We start from the raw sequence: 21,203 nt of genomic DNA, 5'->3' as shown, positions 1-21,203 counted from the left end.
ACCAGTTTTCAACAGCTGAGACTAACAGATTTTGCTGTTACCTGTGAATAATATGCTGACTTCGTAAATAGTCTAGAGCTAGTGCCATCTCACAAATATAAAGCTTCACTGTTTCCTCTGTGAATTGAACATTTTGCTGTAGATGATACCGTAGATCACCACCTAGGAGTAAATCCACTACCATAAACATGTCTTCTTCATCCTGAAAAGAGTACCTACAGAAAACAAACACAGGTGAGTAAACAGCATGGCACCTTGCAAATTTCGCAGGTGCTACAAAATGAAGGAGCTTTTTTTTTATCCTAATTATACTCTACATGTTAAATGATAACAACCATATGCTCCCCATTTGCCCAAGTAAAGTTACAGGAATATCCTGGCTTCAATATTTACATCATTTTAATTGTGCATGCATGATTCAATATACTGTCTCGTATTTTTTAACTCGTTACTGCTATGTTCTGTCTGGATGAATTAATTTGCTTGCTGCCTTTCTCATTTTGTAACTTACACAGGCTATCCCATGCAAAATTTCTGTGGAGGGGCAGCAATGCTCATTAATTTTACCCTACTTGCACAGTCCATTTTTATATCCAGGGCACTGTCGTTTAACTCCTATATTCTTAACACACTTATTCTTCCTGATATAATCAATACTGTGCTGGAATAATGAGCAGCAAACCAAATGTAATTATCTGATAAACCTCCCTGCTATCAGCTCTAATGAGTCACCAACAAAGAATATGCTACCCAGAGCTACTGTTAGCCAATCTCCATTACAATTAAAATGTTGGTGCTGATTCTAGCCCCCTGACTGAGCCTCTATCCACTTCTCTGACATCTAGTGTGAAGGACCTATGATGGGCCAGGGGAGACTGTCCTTGCTTCAGCAGTAGCATGAGGTCAATGTGTGGGGTGCTATGCTGCACTCTCTCAAAGGCCCCATTGTGGGGGGCATACCTATAATTCTTAGTTGAGCTGGGCGAGAATTTTTGGATAAATAGTTTAGCTGCTGAAAAATGCAGTTTCAGGCTAACTAAAACTGTTCACAGATTTGACACCAATTTGCTAAATACTTTTGGCTCCCCAAAAAGGTTTTTGGATAGATTCATAAAACCAAAGGAGGACCCTCTTGTTTACCCAATGGCCCTGTGGCTAGAGCACTGAGCTGGGAGGGGGAGACCCAGGGTCAAGTCCCCATTCTGTCTGATTCAGAGTAGGGAGTTGAACTTCAGTTTCCCACATTTTAGATGAGCGCCTTAACCACTAAGATATGGGATATTCTAGGTGGGGCTCAGTCTCGCCTATTGAAGCTGTTCCTCTTTGTATAAAATACTTAAATAGTCATTGGAGCAGGAATTTGAACTTGGATTTCTCACCTCCCAGCTGAGCCTTAGGAAGGGAGAGTGAGAACCTGGTGGTTAGGTTAGGTGACTCACCTGGGTTGAGGTGACACCTGGGTTCCAGTCCCTGCTCCAATGAACACCCAGAAAGCCAGTACAGGATCTGCACCATTTACTCAGTGAGCCAAATTCTTCTCTAACGCCATGTGCAAATCCTTTGAGGTCAGTGGAATTGCACACAGCATGCATCATGGCAGCCTGCGTGTCAACGGGATCATACGTTACAAAAGTTTATTGCTTATGTATTGTTTAAAAAAAACCCTCATTATATATGGTATCAGCCAAACAAAATTAAAGGTCCCATCCCGTGTGGTGTTCAGTGGGAATAAAGGGCCCTTTGAGTGCATTTAGCACTTTATGGGAGGGGCTAAGCAACTCAGAGGATTAGGCCCTAAATTATTTAGTTGAAAATAGTTATCTGAGATTTCTAGGGCTTCAGATTCAGCCTGACCTTAACCAGGCCTACAGTTTTTGTAACCACAGTTTTGTCAGCAGAAATAATTACAGGTGAAATTTGGCACTCTCACTTCTTTGAGAGTGCAATTTAGTTCAGTTTTAGCCTAAGGCTGAGGTCCACAGTTCCCATTGTTTTCCAGTGGAGTTGAGTGCTTAGCTCTGAAAAATCAGACCATTAGAGACCCAGTTACCTGATTTGTGGCACTATCAGGAAAATGGCCTGAATTGCAGCTACGGGGAGGCTAAGCTATGAAAATTTGGCCTCGAGTTTCAACACTTTGCACTAATGATTTTCACTGTGAGAAACATTGTCAGTCCCTGCTAACCATTCACCCAGAGCTACATAGTTCCCTATTATCTTTTATGAATCACTCACCTCATTAACAGGTAAAGTTTGGGACTCTACTAAAGACCCATTTCATTTTAACTTCAGACTCATTCTAAATGCAGATTTTCTGTATTTTTCATAAACTGATTTTTTCTCTTTTTTGAAAATGAAGTAAGAGAACACAAGGGCTAATTTAACTCATAGAATGTCAGAGCAGGAGCCTTATATCAGTTACAAAATAGAAAGGTCTTTTTAAAATCTGAAACAATTGGCTTTTGTAAGAAACCCCACTGCACTCTGGACATACCTCAAAAGAATTTCCAGTAGTCGTTTGTGGCAACAGTACTACTTAGTGAATTACATGTGGGATTGTGCATCATAAATTTCTGTTCTTATACTGAATGTGTGCTAGAAATGAATGTACAATTCTATTATCTGATAGTGCTAAAAGAAAACACTTTCTTAACGACCTCAGTAGAGCAATTGTTAAAATGGTTTGACAAACTCAGGCGATTGTCTTGACTATACTGAAGTGACTTATTGAATCTAATCCTAAGGCATCATGCATTGACTTTATTTCATCATTTTATTTTAGTGCTATTGGGGTTTTTTCAGTCTTCAGGAAATTTCACTGCACATTAACATGGCTGGAGGATTAGCACTGGCAATAGAGACTGACTCCTTGAAGCAAACATCCCTGCCAACTCTATCAATGCAAATTCAGCCTGTCCTGCTATCAGATTTGTGGATCCTTCCTGAGAAAAAGTGCCAGTAATTCCTGATGTGTCTTTGTGAGGTCAAACAATATGCAACAGGGATTAATTTTAGACTAACCAACACATTTCATTTGTGATATAAACTTTGGAATCCAACAGCAAATTTGGACTCTATTAGAGAAAACTATGGCACTATCAATACACTTCACTGCATTTTTTATTTTAAAATATCACTTTATTTACCAGTTCTTTTATGAACAAATTCTTTATTTTATCATTACAACACACTTTTCGTAACAGTAGAGAAGATGTGATTGCATGAGTCTTTAGGTAATTTGAAAAACTGCTGGATTGGAAATATTGGCTACCTGATTCCATTATATTCTCCAGATTCCAAATGAGGAATTGGGGTTTTACAAAAAGCTACTTTATCTTTTGAAATAATATATTATAAACTGTAACAAAGGATGCGTGAAGCCATTTGAAAAATATAAAAGCAACTCAAAATTTTAAGCAGCCCAATGCCAATTTTCAGGTTGGATAAGGATGGCCCATCTCTCTCCCTCTCTTTCTCACTTTCATCCTCTGTCCCAGTATGGCCACATCACGCTCCCTTCTTGTAATCTTCTTACCTGTCCCCAGCATCCTTCCACCAAGCTATAGAGATTTGACCTTCCCCACTGTCTATAAATATGGGTCATGGATTCATTCCTGTATCTTCCAATATTACCTCTTTCCTAATGCTTTCTTTGAAGATTCCATCATGGAACTCAGTAGTTCTGAAAACCTGTTTGTTGGACCTGGCTGCCAATGAATCTTATGAGCACTCATGCATAAAATGCTCTCTGGGCACAGCATCTCTGAGCATGCACAATTTGAATCCAGCTTCCAAGGAAGATGATAGACTTACTGAGATTTGCTGATCCCTGCAAAAGAACATTTGCGATGGGCAATTGCAGCAGGGATAACTTGGAGTAGGACCCATTAGAGGGTCGTGAAGATGGTGGTAGAAGGAACATCAAAATTTTTGATAAACTTCAGATAAAGGTCTGAACTATTGCACGCTCATCAAAAACGAACTTATGATTCTTTGGGGCTTATTGGATCATTTTCTATCTTCAGCAAATAGATTTGGGTTGTGCACAAGTTAATAGCGAAAATAAATCTGAATTATAAAGGAATGCACTTTTAATTGACCAGTTTAATTTATTATAAAGCATTTTGTTTACAACAAGGCTTTCAATAATTGCCATATGGCTGATATATTTAAGTAGTCTCTTCAAATTGTCTCAAAAGGAGAACACTAGCTAAAGTGATTACATTTGAAATTGCTCATTATTAATTGCAGTTCAAACTTGATCATGTGTCCACTGGTAAAGACTATGCAATGACTGGTTCACTGCAACAAATACCAATGAAATTATTGCAATTATTTCCTTATATCACAACTAAAGTCTAAAAATTGTTTTGACCCATAAAAAGCTTTTGAAATGTATCTTTGGATGCTCACTGTATAGCGTGAGATGTACGGTGCCACTGGAGCATCCCTACGACCATATTTTATGTAGTCTGGCCACCCTCCTCTTAGGCCTCTCTTTGTCATCCTGGCTTCCATTTAGCAAGGTACTTAAACATGTGCCTAACTTAAAGTGCATATTTAAAGTGCCTTGATGACCTGGGGCCCCTCTAATAGGCCCTACCTAGCAAAATCTTACTTCTAATGCTTATGACCCAGAGCACTCCATTTACCTAGTCCAGTAGCAAGTGTTTGCAAGATCAAGTCCTTTAGAATGAAAGATTCCTGAGAGACAGGAACCATGTGTAAATCCCCATACACTTTTAGCACATTTGTACCATGTACAAATGTTGCTGGTATTATTATTATTATTTATTGTTATTTATTATTAAGATGGTAAACATAATCTACATCATGGAGAGCTACCAGTTTCTTTTAATTCTTTAAGTTCAAGTTTGTGCCTGATGCACGAATTATAGCACACAATTCACGATGAAACAGTAAAGAACGTGGACAGAATCACAGTGATCAGTATCTCCATACATAAATTACCGTGACTAAGTTGTTTGACTGCATCAAGGTTCCTTTGCCAAACTTCCCTTTAACATGTTGAATTGCAAAATTATTTTAAATTTAACTTGAAAAATATTAGCGGAACAGTTATTTGATTTTCAGATTTGAAAGAGAACTTGTTTACCTATTAAAAAAAACAAAATATTCCAAAGAAATCATGTAAGATAATTTATCAAATGCATTTCAAAATGTGCCTTAAAATGTAGACATCTTAGTGTCAAGACAGGTTCCCTGAGTTTTCACATAAGCAAGAAATCCATTGATGACATGGAAACAACTCAATAGATTTCTTTCATTGCCCCTTGTCAAGAGCAAACTGAATGACTATGAGTGTTACTGCAAGGTGTTTGTGAATGCATGCAGTCACCAGAAGTGTACATCAGAAAAGAAGATATTCACCAGAGATTCACCAAGAATACATGCTCAATTTCCTGCAGGATCTCTAATTCTCTAAACACGTTTCGAACCTCATCTCTTTCGATGCATTGTTGTTTGTTCATGTACTTCATGGCATACATCTTCTCCGTATCTCTCTTTTGTACAATACACACCTAGAACAAAAAAAAAAAATAGTAGATGACAGTGATATACCTTTACTTGATGTTTTATCTGACTGTAGCTGTTCATTTGGTATCTTGGGGCTCAAATATGTGTGGTATTCAGTACAGTGCCAATTAAACTAATGGGGAGGGGGTGAAAGGAACACTTGGCAAAATCAGGCCCATTTTAATTCGGTGCTCTTTAGACATGGGCCTGTACAAAGTTATCAGTTCAAATACTTGTGGACTGTAGAAGATGTTTGAATTCTGAACTGGATCTGAATCAGAATTTTAGAACTGACCCTTTATCTTTATAATAGGCCAAATCAGAATCCCACATCCAAACATCTCTGAACTCTGAAGTTATCAAAATCTAGATCTGAATTTTGTTGACATCCTTTAAACTCCATTCCCATCTATAATCACTAGGCACTCCCTGTGCACCCATGTGACTGCAGCCCTGTGGGTGGCACACCTAATGGGTCAGGTATGCCCTTTTATTCATAGCAGTATTTGTTATTTTATGCCATAGCTCCTAAAAGCTTCCACCAGGGATCAGGGCCCTAGAGTGCTCCACTCCAGCCACCCTTCCTTCGCTGCTGTTGCTTAGTTTTTTTCACCGCTCAGGGATGGGCTTCATGAAATTGCAGACAACTGACAAAGATTCAAATGGTCTATTTAAAAAGAAAGTTCTTTAAGAATAAATTAAAAACGAGATTAAGACAAAAGAAATAGACTGTATAACAGATCTAGTCTCATACTTGGAAAGAGTTAAGCTAGGCAGGTACATATTTATGCTTAGTTACAGTAAAGTAACTTATTTTTCTAGGGAGCATTTTTTTCCTTTTCTCCCTTGTGATCCATTTGGCCACCAAGCCTATCAGTCCCATGTAGCTTATAGTATTAGGTCTCTTTCACAGTCCTCTTATGCATTTCTGGCTCCTTTGATATGACTGGCTTATAATCACACCAAACATCTCCTTCCCCCGGCCTGGTCTACACTACAAAGATGGGTTGACCTAAGTCGACTTGTTTCAACTTTGGTTTGTATTATCCAAACCTAAATATGTCTCCCATCAACTTAAGCACAATTACAGCCCCCCCCCCAGGACCCCTGCCAAATGATGCACAGCCAAAGTTGACTATTTTTATCAGCATAGTGCTAATGTAGACACTGCATCACCTGTGTCAGCCCTAACTGTCCTCTAGCAGTTATCCCACAATGCACCATCTCCCATGACAGTGGTCACTCCGGTCACAATTTTGAACTCTACTGCCCAGGGGTCATCGATCCTGGAAGCCTGCCCCACCCCGTCCTCTTTAAAAACCTCAACATGTTTTTGAAATGCCTTTTCCTGGTTGGCCACCTTGGTGATCAAACCTTCTAGCCCACCTTTGCGAGCATCTGACCATGCCAGCTCTGCACTGACAGAGCGCTGTACTTCGACATGCTCCTGCCTGGAATAGAGCAGAAGTCCAGGATCTCCTTGGCCTATGGGAAAAAGAGGCTGTGCAAGCCTAACTAAGGAGCAGCTGAAGGAATATAGATATCTACACATAGATTGCATCGGGGATGCTAAACTTTGAGCATGACAGGGATGAGAATCAATGCTGGGTGAAAGCCAAGGAACTTTGGCAAGCCTATCAGAAAGTGAGGGAGAACAACAACAAATTTGGGGCTACCCAGAAGGCCTGCCACTTCTACTGCAAACCGTATGTCAGACTTGGTGGGAACCCCACCAGCACCCAGAATGTGACTTTGGATGCTGCATTAGACCCAGGCATGATAACTCCTGCAGGGAAGAGGATGAAGAGGGGATGGGGGAAGTGGAGGGTGATTCAAAGCCTGCAGCGAGCCAGGAGCTCTTCAAAACTCCATTGTAGTTGAGCCAGTCCCACCAGGCAAGCACACATAGCCTGGAGATGAAGGGGACGGGAGCCCAGGTACATGCACAGATGAATTATTCCTTACAAGCAGTTTGTTTCCCTTTTCGATGCCAAAAACCTCTCCTTACTGCCTCCCTCTGCCCTTCTTCCCTGTTTAAAAATAGCACCTAACCCATCTGCCCAGTTAGAGAACAAATTCATCAACTTTTGCTTCTTCGCTTTACTTTTAAAACCAGCACTGGAAATACAATTAAAGTTAATGCTTTAGAATGCATACTTAGTTGACACTTCAATCAACTATGACATGTTAGAAAATTAATTCAAAAAAATATAGTGTAGCAGTCCGACTTACACAATCCACAACAGATCACTGCCCTCCTCTGGATAGAGGTAGAATGAAGAGGTACAGCTGGTGTTCGCTTTTCCATTCTTTGGCTTGTTGGGCTAGACAGGGTGCCCAAAATTCTCCCCATGGGGAGTACTTGGCTTATCTGAAGAGGACGTCTCTATTATCTTTTTGAACAATCTCAAAACTTTCATGGAAAATGCTCTGCAACCCTCTCCCAAACATTTCTAGGGATGGCAACCTTGTGTTTTCCCAGGCGATAAGAGACAGGCCCATGCCACTCTGTGATGCGTTCTGCTGGCACCATTACAATAAGCAGGCTAGCAACATATGGACCAAGGGGCTTTGGGATGCCAGTAGCAGCAGTGTTCTCTGGACCTTTGTCATCCTCAGGAGTGAGATGTTAATCAAAATCACCACTGCATGTGAAAATATTAGCAATATTTACTCCGCTTTCCCTATACTCATACCAAGGAGCAGCCAGCATCTAAACCTCCTATGCAACGGTTTCCATGCCCCATATACTCTGTACTAACCATGGCTTAAGCTGAAGAGTGATGCTGTAACAAGGTGCTTCAAAGCTAAAGTGACAATAGCATTTTTTATTAAAGGTTTTTATGGGAATAATGTAACGGAGTTGTGAGACTTCCCTTTCCCTTTTGACTGTAAATATAATGCTGTATCTGTATGTTTTAATCAGCAGCCTCTAGCATGGGGGCCTTCAGAGGTGCCCCCTCCATGTCCACTGAATGCCTGACCCAGATCGGAGAAGAAGGAAGCAGACCAGGGAGGACATGTTTTGTGCTATCCTCCAGTGCTCCACAGCTGCTGACTGTGAACATGGAGATTGGAGGGGCCAAATGGCTAAAATCAGGGTGAAGTACCAGGAATGGAAAGACTGGTTGTTGGAGGAGAGGCAAAGGACTGAGAAGTAAGGCAGGAAGTGGGTTTGCTCAGGCAACAAACACAGATGTTGCAGAACATTATTGAGCTAAATGCCCGAAGACCGAATACACAGCTGCCTTGCCATTCCATGGAAAACTCTATGATCACTGATCCCTGTACCCCACAGCATACCAGGTGGCAGCAGAACATGAACCCTTACCCCTACCACTCCATGGCAGGGGCAAACAAATAGAACCATGACTACACTTATTCTGATTTGTGATAACTACAGGATAAACCAGAAAGCACAGTCCCCTACTTGTTTTTACCATGAATGAAACATTGTAATACGTTTTTGAATATGTAAACATGCATGTTTTACTCAGTTTTTATAAGGATGCATCGCACTCTTACAGTGCTGCTAAAATGTTTTTAACTTGTTTATTTGCACTTTAGCTTTGTTTCCCATTATTTGCACACAATAAAGTTTTATTTTTTTTGAAATGCAGAGTATATTTACCAGTTTGCACCAAGCAGATTTGCCACATTACGAATCCATAACAGGCACACAAGTTCCCAAAAGCACTGTATAACACGACGATAGCTGACTTCAAATGATTTTTTTAAGGACTCCATCAACTTTATAGCTCCACTGCTGGCTCTTCTAATAGCCTTTGTGTCTGGCTGTTAAAATTCAGCAAACAGCAGGCCCACCTCAGCCCTCAACTCATCCAGTGTCCTTTTCCATTTTGTTTCACAAATATTACCTAATAGACAACACGTAGCAATAACGATAGGAATGTGCCTTCCTGAGATCCAGTGTAGTTATTAAATATCACCATCACGCTTTGAGTCTACCAAATGCACATTCAGCAGGCACCCGGAACCTGCTCAGCCCGTAGATCTTTTCTTGGTTCTGTCAAGGTAGCCAGTGTATAGCTTCTTGGGCCACAGGAGCAAGAGATCGGCTGGGTCCTCCAGATTTACTACTGGCATGTCAACGTTGCCAAAGTGAATGTGCCAGTCAAGGAAGAATATCCCTACTTGCAGCTTTTGGAAAAGTCCTGTGTTCTTAAAGATGCAAGCATCATACACCTTTCCTGCCCAGCCCACACTGTTATGATCAGTGAAGCATCCCCAGTGATCCACTAGTGGTTGCAGAACCCTGGAAAAGTTCCCCTTTCAGTTTATGTGCTCACTTGCAAGGTGGAATTGGTGCCAGAATAGGGCTATGCATCCCGTCTATTGCCCTACCACAGTTCGGGAACCCCATTGCTTCAAATCCATCTACTATTCCCTGCACATTGCTGAGAGTCACAGTCCCGTGCAGAAGGATATGCTTAATGACTTTGCACGCTCAGACCACAATGGCCCCCACTGTGGATTTTCCAACTCCGAACTGATTCCCAACTGACCAACAGCAATCCAGAGCATCACTGCCACTCCCTTTAGCAGTGTCAGTGCTGCCCTTACTCTGGCATCTTTGTGCCAGAGAGCTCAGCACACAGATCCAGGAATGTGGCCTTTCGCATCCAAAAGTTCTACAGCAACTGCTCATCATCTTCTATCTGCATTACAATGCGATCCCACTACTCAGTGCTCATTTCTTGGGCCCTGAAATGCTAATTTAACAAGTGGAATGGTTGTATGAATGCCAGCAGCAACCTGGCATTTTTATTCTTTCATCCATTCATCATCCTCATTGCACTGCTGGTTGTAGTAGTCACTGAAATTTCACAGATACAGGAGAATTGTGTGTCGTGTCTTAGCAATAGTCATAAGAATTGAGCTGAGCTGTACAGGAGCCATACTTCTGCCAGAGAGATGTCAGAGACTGAAAAGCAGTGGAAATGTTTAAAATGGCATGAAATTATAGCATGGAATAAGCATTATGGGATGGAGAATGTGGGATTGTGGGAACTTGACCCCTAATTCCCCAAAAATCCCTGAGGGAATTGCTGGTATCCCACAAAGCACTGCTAAAATGTCCCACAAGGCTTTGTACCAGAGGGAATATCTATCCATGGTGTATTACATTTTCTATCGATGCAACTACTTGTGATCAGAACATGCAGCACCGACGCAAGCAACCAACTGTGCACATGCCTGAATGACATATAGAAGCTGGCAGCTGTAAGCCAACATAACATATATTGACCAAACTTTGTAGTGTAGACATAGAGCCAAAGTGGTGTTTCCTGTCTCCAAATTCACAGAGGGTTGTATTCAGTTCTGTGCCTAAACAGTTTCAGGATCGGTTTTCCTGGGTCACTTTTTACCTTAAATATGCTGTTGAAGGTAGAGCCACACAACTATGGACTTTCTGGCCACATTTGCAACTCCCTCACCCCACTCTTTGGCTGACTGTCTGTTGTTAGAAGATATTTTTTGAGTATGATTAACCTCCTTGTCTGAAGATGTCAATTTATAGACAGCTCATTGTCTGCACTGTCTTTGACTTTAAATAGACGTGGCTTATAGAATTCTTAGATTTTCCTCTTGACATTAGCTCTACTCTGTATCAAATGTGAATTGTTGACAGACTAAAACCAATCTGTCACATAGTTTATTATGAGCATTCTGTTCCTTATATTCTGAAAAGGCATAATCATTTAGTTCATATCAGAGAAAGTGATTAAACAATTTATTTGCATTATATTTATGATGTAATGAAAAACAAAGGCTTAACTGTTAAAATACTACATATATACTGAAACCCCATATTATTTATATCAATCCCTCCCTTCAGAAGTGAGTTCCTCCATTAGACAGAAATTCAGTCTAAATGAGTTGTTTGCCACTCTTGTTTGACTAAATATTTTGTACACTCAATTCACACTACCACATTTTAAAGGTATAAAATAAGTTCCAGGTATAATTTTTAATTTACTTGGATCACAGTTGTAATTCTCAGGCTACTTTCAGAATGGAACTACATCTTTGTTGTCAAACATTCTTATGGTTCAGGGTAGTTTTTTTGTGTTTTCCCTGTCTACCACTGATAATTTACAATGTGTGCTAATGCATTCAAGTATTAAATATCACAAAGAATAGTGTCTGATCCCCAGAGCCCATTGAAATCAATGGGAGTCTTTCAATTGACTTTATTAGGCCTTGCATCAGACTGGATGTGAATAAACAGTAAATGATGTATAATAGCAATTGGCTGCAATAATATCTCTCTTTAGAGTTCTAAGGTGTTGGATTTAGTTGAAACTTTTTTAAAAACAAAAAGCCTCTTACAAATATAACAAAAGTTACAAAAGAAGTCGATTTTTTTTACTTTCAAACACTGATCTAAAGGAAAGTACAGAAAGACACTGATGAGGGATTGTCTACACCACACAGCTTTTAGTGACAAGACTGTGTCGATACAGCCTTGTCGCTAAAAGTCAGCATGTGTAAACGCTCTTGGTCGGTACTTTGTCAGCTCGTTTGCCGACAAAATACTTCCAGCCCCGCGAGCGGCATTAACTTTGTCGGCAGGAGAGCGCTGCCACTTGCTTCGGCAAAACTTTTGTCTTTCGTGGGGGCGCTTTTTAAAGTACCCATGAAAGACAAAAGTTTTGTCGACAACTTCGCAGTGTAGACATACCCAAAGATACACAAACAGAAATATCAAGTTAAATGAGACCCAAAATGTGTTTGTAAGCTGCAAACGGCCTTATTTTTCAGCACTCTACATGGAGTATCCTCAGTGACTTGAACGCACTAGGATCAGAAGATTTCTGAAGCAGAATTTGGGAGTGATTTTACCTCAGAAAGCTTCACACATATATCACCTTTCACACATCAGACTACAATAGTGCATAACCTCTGGATTCCATCAGTGAAAATGTCAGTTTCCAATTAACCAATTAAATCCATCACTGCCTTGGACATCAAGAGTCAAAATGTCTTGTCCTTGATATGTTTATTCAGCAGCAGACATGATGGAGGCAATTGTTGGTATCAAAAAGTTAATCTGTTATTTCCCCACCATCACTCTCAAGCACTATGGAATATTGCAAAATCAGTCAGCTTGATTGTGGATACTGGCTAATTTTTCCTTTGGAATGTCTTTCTGTGATTCTTCTGTGTACTAATGAAACTCTAATGATCAAGGTAACTATTTTTAAACAAGCTAATGAAAATTCTACACATGGTATAATTATGTCTGTTCTCTTTTAATTATCAGACATACTTATGATTACAATGCAGTGCACACATTTTCTAAAAAAATAATTTGGCAGCTCATTCACATAGCTCCTCATCTGGAACAGCAGACTAAGACTCACCTCAAAGTGACTTCTCATGACTCATTAGAAAGAATCAATATCTTCCATTGTTGTATGCAGTGTTGTTGTAGCCATGTTGGTCCCAGGATATTGGAGGGTGGGTGAAGTAATATTGTTAGACAATACTTATATGATATCAAAATCAAACAAGATGAGTTTTATACATGGAGGGGAAAAAAACAAACTAACCCATTAAACTATTCCAAACTTCCAGAATACTTCCATTAATAACAATTTGCAAGTACTAATGGCAGATAATATAAAATTATCATGGATATATTACAGCTAGAAAGAGACAGCATAATGGGTAGTTACTATTAGCTTGGTAAAAACATCTGATTTAAAGATACAAATTGAAATTATGGGTATAATCTTGCAGTTACCAATATGATTCTTATTGAACAAGAATGTTATGGATTTAAATATTTATACACATACCTAGCTGTTGAAAGGTTTACTATGAAAAGAGATGTTAAACCAAGATCCCATCTGCTTCCTATAGCAGCTGGTAGATGTTCAAGGTTATCATCACATTATTTTCTCTGATTATTTCTTTCACTTGCTACTACCACAGTTACTGGTTATATGCATAATGGTAACAAATATTTCCTAAACCTGGACACATATGGCTGCATGATGAAATCTCTCTATTAACTCTAATCTTATTTTCCGCAATATGATATCTGCTGTTATTAAAGGAAACTGAAGTGGAAAATCGAGTAGCTAACAGCTGCAACTGACACTCAGTTACTGATAGCTGTTCCTCTTTTCCATCTCTTTAGAAATAGAGGTCATGTTGGCAAAAGATATGAAAGAGATTATAGGCCTCACTCACCGCTGTGTTATTCCATCTTTACACTGCAGTAAGGCCATTAAGATCAGAACTGAAGAGAGGAAAAAGGTGACACATTAACCTCTTGGTGCCAGCACTTGTTGGCATCATGTCCATTATTGAGAATGAATACTGATTAAACTATAGCAACTCTGATGTTAATCTGGAATAACACAACGGTGAATTAGGCACTATATTTTAGATAATGTCAACATTTATTCTATATTACATGTATCATTGAATAGTTATAGGGCTTAATAATTGCATCACAGCACTGATTCACTAAATATCATAATGATTATCGATGCAGGCTGGTAAATTCTGATAATGTTTCTTTGGTTTCCTCTTTGTCTGCTTTATCATCCATCTTTCTTTTCTTTATCATCTTATTTTCTTTGGTGCTATTCTTTTTCCTTCTCTGTTTTCACAAGATGGGTTGGTATTAAAACTGGGGGGGAATTTTGTAATGATATCCTCTAACATGGCTCATTTTTATGCTACTTCTGGAACTCCCTTCTATCTTACATCTCCATATAGCACTTTTTAAACTGAAATATACTTGTCGATAAAAGATTAAGGATTTAAAAAACAATTATAAGCAAGCAAGCACACACTAATAGCTTATTGTTGCTCCTGGAAATCACAATTCCTTGAAACAGAGTCAGAAAACCTGCCAGCAGGCAGCTAACTAAGAGTGGGAGTTAGAACTCATGCATCAAGATTTCAGCCTTTGAAAAATGATGGGCAAATGACTTGTTTATTAGTATAGAGGTGGTGGATGGGGAGAAAAATGGGAAGTAATCTTGTAAGGGTTTTAAGATGTCTGCAACAACACAAACCTTGTGCTTCATACTGCATTAGGGTACTATGAACTCTAATGCAGTGATTCTCAACCAGGGGTCCGGGGCCGCAAGCAGTTTTCAGGGGGGCCGCCAAACAGGACTAGCATTAGACTCACTGGGGCCCAGGGCAGAAAGCCGAAGCCCCACAGCATGGGGCTGAAGCACAGAGCCCTGAGCCCTGCCATCTGGGGCTGAAGCAGAAGCCTGAGAAACTTAGCTTCTCGGTGCCCCCTGTGGGCTTGGGCCCTGGGCAATTGCCCTGCTTGCTATCCCTACCACCAGCCCTGGCTTTTATATGCAGAAGACCAGATGTTGTGGCACAGGTGGGCCATGGAGTTTTTATAGCATGTGTGTGTGTGGGCGGGGGAGGGGGGAGGGCTCATAAAGAAAAATATTGAGAACCTCTGCTCTAGTGGAAATGAATAGGGTTGGCCTCATGGATCCAGATGTTTGCTACTCTTGTGATTCTGATACAAAACAGTTTAGTGCATGCTGTTTGAGTGTGTGATGCAAAAACAATAATTCATCTTGAAAACAAAAATGTTGAGAATATAAAAAGCACTCTACTTGCGCAATAAACCCTCCTCTCTGCTATTCACATTAACTCCATTGTAGTTGACATACACATCACGCCAGGTCCTATCCTGTGCCTGAGCACCATTCAGCACAGAAGAGGGGGATACTGAGGCAGCTAGTTATGGCTCTCTGTTCCTGGTGGCTGGTATATGCCAACCCTGGTCAGTCTCAGTGATGCTTAGAGGAGCTGCTGGGCTATTCTAACATATGCCATTAATATGAGATCCTTAATGGATCCCATGTCCGTGAAGAGTTGGTACAGCAGAGCCCCTCTGACATGTCCCCTTCCTTGCCTGGTATGCCACTCTCTTTCCTGGTACATCCCCTAAGCTGCAACCGATGAGAAGAAGGGCAGAGACCCAGACAGGGAATTTTTCTATGCAAGGGGAATTTTCTGCTGGCCATTTGTAGCCAGTTGCTGACACCTTTGTGCTGCCTGAGTGATACAAAAGGGATAGATCTCAATAGAGAATCTGATCCTTATTGATTATATACCCTTTTGGGGGGAGAAAATAAACTTATTCTTTTTCCTTTATGCTGCTCTTCCTGATGAGGGTCGTGGCGACAGCATGGAGAATAGGGAGGACCAGACCTCCTTAACAGGTTTCAGCTCCTCCTGGGGGATTCCTCAGCGTTCCCAGGCCGGACAGAAGATATAATCCCTCCAGCATGTTCTGGGTCAGCCTTGGGGCCTCCTCCCAGTGGGAAGTGCCTGGTAGAGTTCCAAAGGAAACCTCCCAGGAGGCATCCTTATCAGGTACCCAAACAACCTCAGCTGGCTCCTCTCAATCTGCAGGAGTAGCAGCTCTACGCTGAGGCTCTCCCGAATAGCCGAGCCCCTCACCCTGTCTTGGAGAGTAAGCCCAGCCACCTTGCGGAGAAACCTCATTTCTGCCGCTTGTACCCGTGATCTTATCCTTTCGGTCATTGCCAAAGTTCATGACCATAGGTGAGGATGGGGATGTAGATCGACCTGTAAATTGTGAGCTTTGTCCGAGAACTCAGCTCCCGCTTCACCACCATGGATTGGTACATCGCCGCATGCCTGCCGCACCAATCTAACAGTCAATCTCACGCTCCTGCTTACCATCACTCGTGAACAAGACCCCTAGATATTTGAACTCTTCCACTAAAGGCAGCTGCTCCCCCCTCACCCGGAGAGAGCAGTCCACTTCCTTCCAGGAGAGGACCATGACCTCTGATTTGGAGGTGCTGATTCTCATCCCAGCCAGCAGAGAAACATTTGAATGCACATCGGAGATCACAATCTGAAGAAGCAAGAAAGACAATATCATCTGCAAACAGCAGAGATACCACCTCTGAGTCCCTGTACTGGATGCACTCCACAGCTCAGCTGTGCCTTGATATCCTATCCATGAAAATCACGAACTGGAGTGAGATTCTCAATAGAGAATCTGATCCTTGATCTTTATTGATTATATACCCTTTTGGGGAGAGAAAATAAACTCTTTTGCAAAATTCTTTGTAAGTGGTTATCACAAACCTCTCTCCGGCCTATCCAAACTCATGAGTTTTCAACAGCCCCTCTAATTTCAGACTAAATCCAGAAGGGGCCATTATGATAATCTAATCTGACCTCCTATGTAACACACAATGGAGAATTTACCACAAGCCTTAGTAATCTATTCCAGAAGGTGATTATTTGCATTGTTATTTCCAATTTGAATTAATCCTATAAGAATGGGTTTCTAGCAGAGGCAGATGTAGCCTCCTGATTCAATGGATGCACTGTACTAAATTGCAGAAGGGGGCACTGACAGAGAGGCAGCCTGGCCAAACCTGAGTGGGGCTGCAACTCCATGAATCAGGTCTCAATGCCTGCAATGGGGAGTCAGGTCCAGTACTGTGGGACAGGAGCTGCCACTGCAGGATGAGAGCCGGGCAAACTCACTTTCCATCACCCACCCCAGGGGCTTTCCATCTGCACCTGGCGAGGAGACATGTATGTTTGCCTGTTTTTACACCCATGGTTTCATGATTTCTGTGTGTGCAACTGAACCTGTGAACCCCTGTTAAAGCCACCTGTGATTTCTAGGCTACAGGACCTAGTGAACTGTACCATCACCCATAATATCTTCTAGAATGGAAAAACAGCCAGCTCAAACTACCATAGAACATTTTAAAGATAATACTTAGTGGATAAAAAAATAATTAAAAATTTGTAGGCACAAGTAACATTTGATTCTGTCTAAAACAACCTAATACACAAACCTTGCAAAAATATATTTTACAGACTATAAGAAAACAACTCTAGTCTTACCATTTCCTCACTGCCTATACCACTCTAACCAGAAATGGTCATTGCGCTAAAGCCAGGTTCTAAACCTTTTACTGCAGCCTACACCCCTCTGGTTCTCAAAATATGTTCTCGCACCCCTTATCAAAAATCAAAATATGTTCTCGCACCCCTTATCAAAAATCAAAATATGTTCTCGCACCCCTTATCAAAAATCGTTGAAGTAGGTCAGTTCTTTAAACCTAGATATATTTTTGTTTGTATATTACAGCAATTGTTAAAAAAAAAGTATAATGTTAATAAATATATAGGTTTGATGAAACAAAGTAGTTGTACTTAATACGCCTGTGCTTAATTTGTGTTTTCGATGATTTACCTTCTAAAAAATCTGGCATGTCTCGCAAAAGGGCATCTTGCACCCCCAGAGGGTGCGTGCACCCCAGGTTAAGAGCCACTGGTCTAAAGCATCCCTAAAAATGGCAATGTTGTGTTATATTATGTAGTTCAGCTGGGGGTTAGCCATGAAAATTGAACACCCACCCTAAAACCCAAAAAACTCTTTGATTTCAGTTCATCTCATATTAAGGTTTGAAGACCATGGATTTCTCAGTGTGCATTTTTAAAGAGCAGGAAATGTATTCCAAGTGTCATGGACAACTTTACATTAATGGTTTTGATTTGTAATAGCCTACCATGTACTTTGTAGTATATTAATTTCCTTTGCTTCTTGTTTACATGCGGGAAACCAGAAACAGTGTAATGAGTGAGAAAAGGATGAAAGCTACTTGTACCCTGTAATCATAATAAATAAGTTTTATGAAATGTAATTGCACCAAGAAAATACAAAATCATTCCAATTTATTCAAGCTCTCTAGAAATCTTTGTTCTCAGGCTTCTTGAAAATGTTAATGAGAGTACATGGGAATTATCTTCAGTTAGCCAAGAATTTCAGCACGTGGTTGGGGGATGTGTGTGCAAAAAGAGGGGGACACTTGAATTCTGACACCTAGAAGTGTTGATTTAATCCTTGTTTCATGCTTTGCCTGGAGTATGGCTACTACTTTGGGGTCTGATCTTGTGGGACCTAATCCAACTGGCATTAAAGTCAATAGGAGTCTTTCCATTGACTTTTTTGGGGGTGGGGTGGGGGTGTTGGATTGGGCCCCTAAGAAGCAAGAGGACAAAGTTTTCTCCAGCACTGTATGTACTGTTTTTATTATTATAATTGCTTTTATGGCTAATAGGGAGGCCTTGACACTGCTCTAATTTATGCCAACAACTAATTTAATCACTGGACGCTCCTAGGATTGCCATCTATGTCCCCACATGAATTTGTTGCAAGATTTCTCTGATCACACAGACATGTAGAATATATATATATACACACACACACATTTATCTTTTTTTTTCTATTTCTCTGCTTGCCAGAGTCCTATCTATAGTACCAGAATGCACAGTATTTACTTGGTAAAAAGTTAAAGTATAAAAGTTACCTTATCTTTAAATTAATCTGAGATCCATTATTCAAGACTATCTTGGTTCTATTATACTGCATAGCATGGTAGACTGCAGAAAGAAGGGGGGTATTGTCCTAATTTCTCCAAAATGTAGTCCCTTATTGCATAGAAGAAAATTTTCAGCAGTTAAATATGGTCATTAGAAAAACTGTATGCAGTTCTGCCAGATTCGGGATGCAGAAGACAGGGATCAGCTGGTAGTAGTTTGCTTAAGACATTTCGTATAAAAGATTTAACAGAGTCCCAAATAACCCGAACATTCAGCTGCTACCAAATGGTTTGTATACAGCTGCCTTCTCTTTTATTGCATTAAAAGCATAAAGGGTTTAGAAATGAAATTACATTTACTATTTAGGAAAGAATATATGAATTCACATCTCCCAAATCTATCTCACTTTGAGACCCTGGATAATGGCAATGTCTTGTATTCCCATCCACAGCGGACACTCCATTTTCAGCTGAATCTGGGGCAGTATAGGTCTCTATTCCAAAACATATTTAAGTTTACTGATATATGGGCAGAAACAGGGATCAGTGAGCCATGTAGTGTTTACAAAAGTGGGCTGACTTCTCTTTGCAAATGATTCTATTTCTTCAGGCAAGTTACTTTTAAATTTGAGAAGGTCAGAATACATGGAAACCTAAACTTGTGGATAGTAGTTCTAAAGTCATGAAACTCACCTCTGCCTTCTGAATGAAAAGCCAAACAACACTTGGTAGAGCCACAAAGAAATGTAATTGTTTCTTTAAACAGCTGCTACTAAAGTTTGTCAAAATGTTTCCAGAGTCCTTTATGCATCTTATCATAGTAGGACTAGAATGCAGTAATTATTTGCCATGTAGCTCTTAAATACTAAATTTAAAATACCGACTTGAGAAGGAAACTTCTTAAAAGAAATAAGGGATCATATGGAAGGAAAATAAAACTTGGTGAGCATACGGTACCATTGGCATCTATGCTCCTGAGAACCAGGAGATGCTATGATTTTGAGAAAACAGAACTAACATTGGTTGCAAACATATTTTGTAATAGCTGAGTATTTACATTGTGTAAAACTTTTCACAGATGTTTGGTGTGATTTTTAACTAAATTGGCTAGTAAGTTATATGGTTTGTTCGTTTTTGCTGGTTTATTTTGGGTCCAATAGAAAATTATATTCTAGTATGTCTAATACCAATCTTCTAGGAAAGTTGATAGACAAGTAATTCTGAGCAGCAGACTGTGAAATGAGAACATCAGAACTCTGTGTAGTCCTGGGCAAGTCGTGCAAACTCTTTTACTCAGTTTCCCTGTCTATAAAATAGGGATAACACTTAGCTTGGAGACTAGTGTTATAATTAATTAGCTAATGTTTGCAAAGTGTTTGAATCTTTTTTGTCCAAAATCCTCAGACCATACTCTAGTGAGTCACCACTGACACCAATGGGCCTGCTCACTAAACAGCCCCTAACCACTGTGTATTGGGTTTGCCTTTATCTGCGGAAGCAGTCAAAGAGCAATATCTAATGTATGATATTTATTTTATGCCCAAGAGATTTTAGCCATTAATATGATTTTATTTCTCTAGTCCAAGAAAGACATTGCATTGCTTCTCTTTGCCACCTTTGATGTTTTACACAACAGAACAGGGCTAATTTTGCTGACTATTTGCTGTGACGCTGTCCCCCTGGTTTCCACTGTCAGAAGTTTCCACTCTCTGTAGTGCAGATGGCAAATACATCCATTTAAAGCTTCTGAGATAATCAGCAAAGTGTCCAAATGTCAAGGAAATGGGTACATGAACTGATGTAGCTGGAACAGCAATCTGGATATACTTTAAATTGCAGATGAAGCTATTGAACTTGCAGGGAAAGGCTTTATGGTGGAGACTCCAGAATTATGAGGAAAATGTTAAGTCAATGCCATGGTCCAGATTGTGTTTTTGTCCCTAAGAGGGAGCACAAGGGAAGAGAGAGCTCAAGGAGTCTCCCCTACCATGTGTCCCTGCACTATGCCTAGGGAGCACAGATCATCATAGAATATCAGAGGTGGAAGGGATCTTAGGAGGCATCTGGTCCAACCTCCTGCTCAACAAAGCAGGACCAATCCCCAGACAGATTTTTGCCCCAGATCCCTAAATGGCCCCCTCAATGATTGAACTTACAACCCTGGGTTTAGCAGGCCAATGCTCAAACCACTGAGCTATCCCTCTCCCCATACTAGGGCCCTCAGCCACAATAGACTTTCCTGATGAGTGGGGGGCCAAAGGCCAT

At 40.4% G+C, this 21,203-nt stretch overlaps 1 protein-coding gene across 4 annotated transcripts in view; it reads right to left on the bottom strand.

The window, feature by feature from the left end:
* STK32C (serine/threonine kinase 32C) overlaps window positions 1-21,203 on the bottom strand; it is a 240,427-nt gene that overhangs the window by 19,117 nt on the left and 200,107 nt on the right. For all 4 annotated transcript variants that reach the window (XM_042856759.2, XM_065552146.1, XM_065552147.1 and 1 more), the window contains 2 exons: window positions 5,392-5,543; window positions 42-215 (listed from right to left, as the gene is read on the bottom strand). In XM_042856759.2, coding sequence (XP_042712693.1) covers window positions 42-215; window positions 5,392-5,543 — 326 coding nt within the window. The remainder of the gene's footprint in view (window positions 1-41; window positions 216-5,391; window positions 5,544-21,203) is intronic.

The sequence above is a fragment of the Chrysemys picta genome, chromosome 7 (genome assembly GCF_011386835.1).
Source record: "Chrysemys picta bellii isolate R12L10 chromosome 7, ASM1138683v2, whole genome shotgun sequence".
Taxonomy (NCBI): domain Eukaryota; kingdom Metazoa; phylum Chordata; order Testudines; family Emydidae; genus Chrysemys; species Chrysemys picta.
This window is presented reverse-complemented; position numbering and strand designations above follow the sequence as displayed.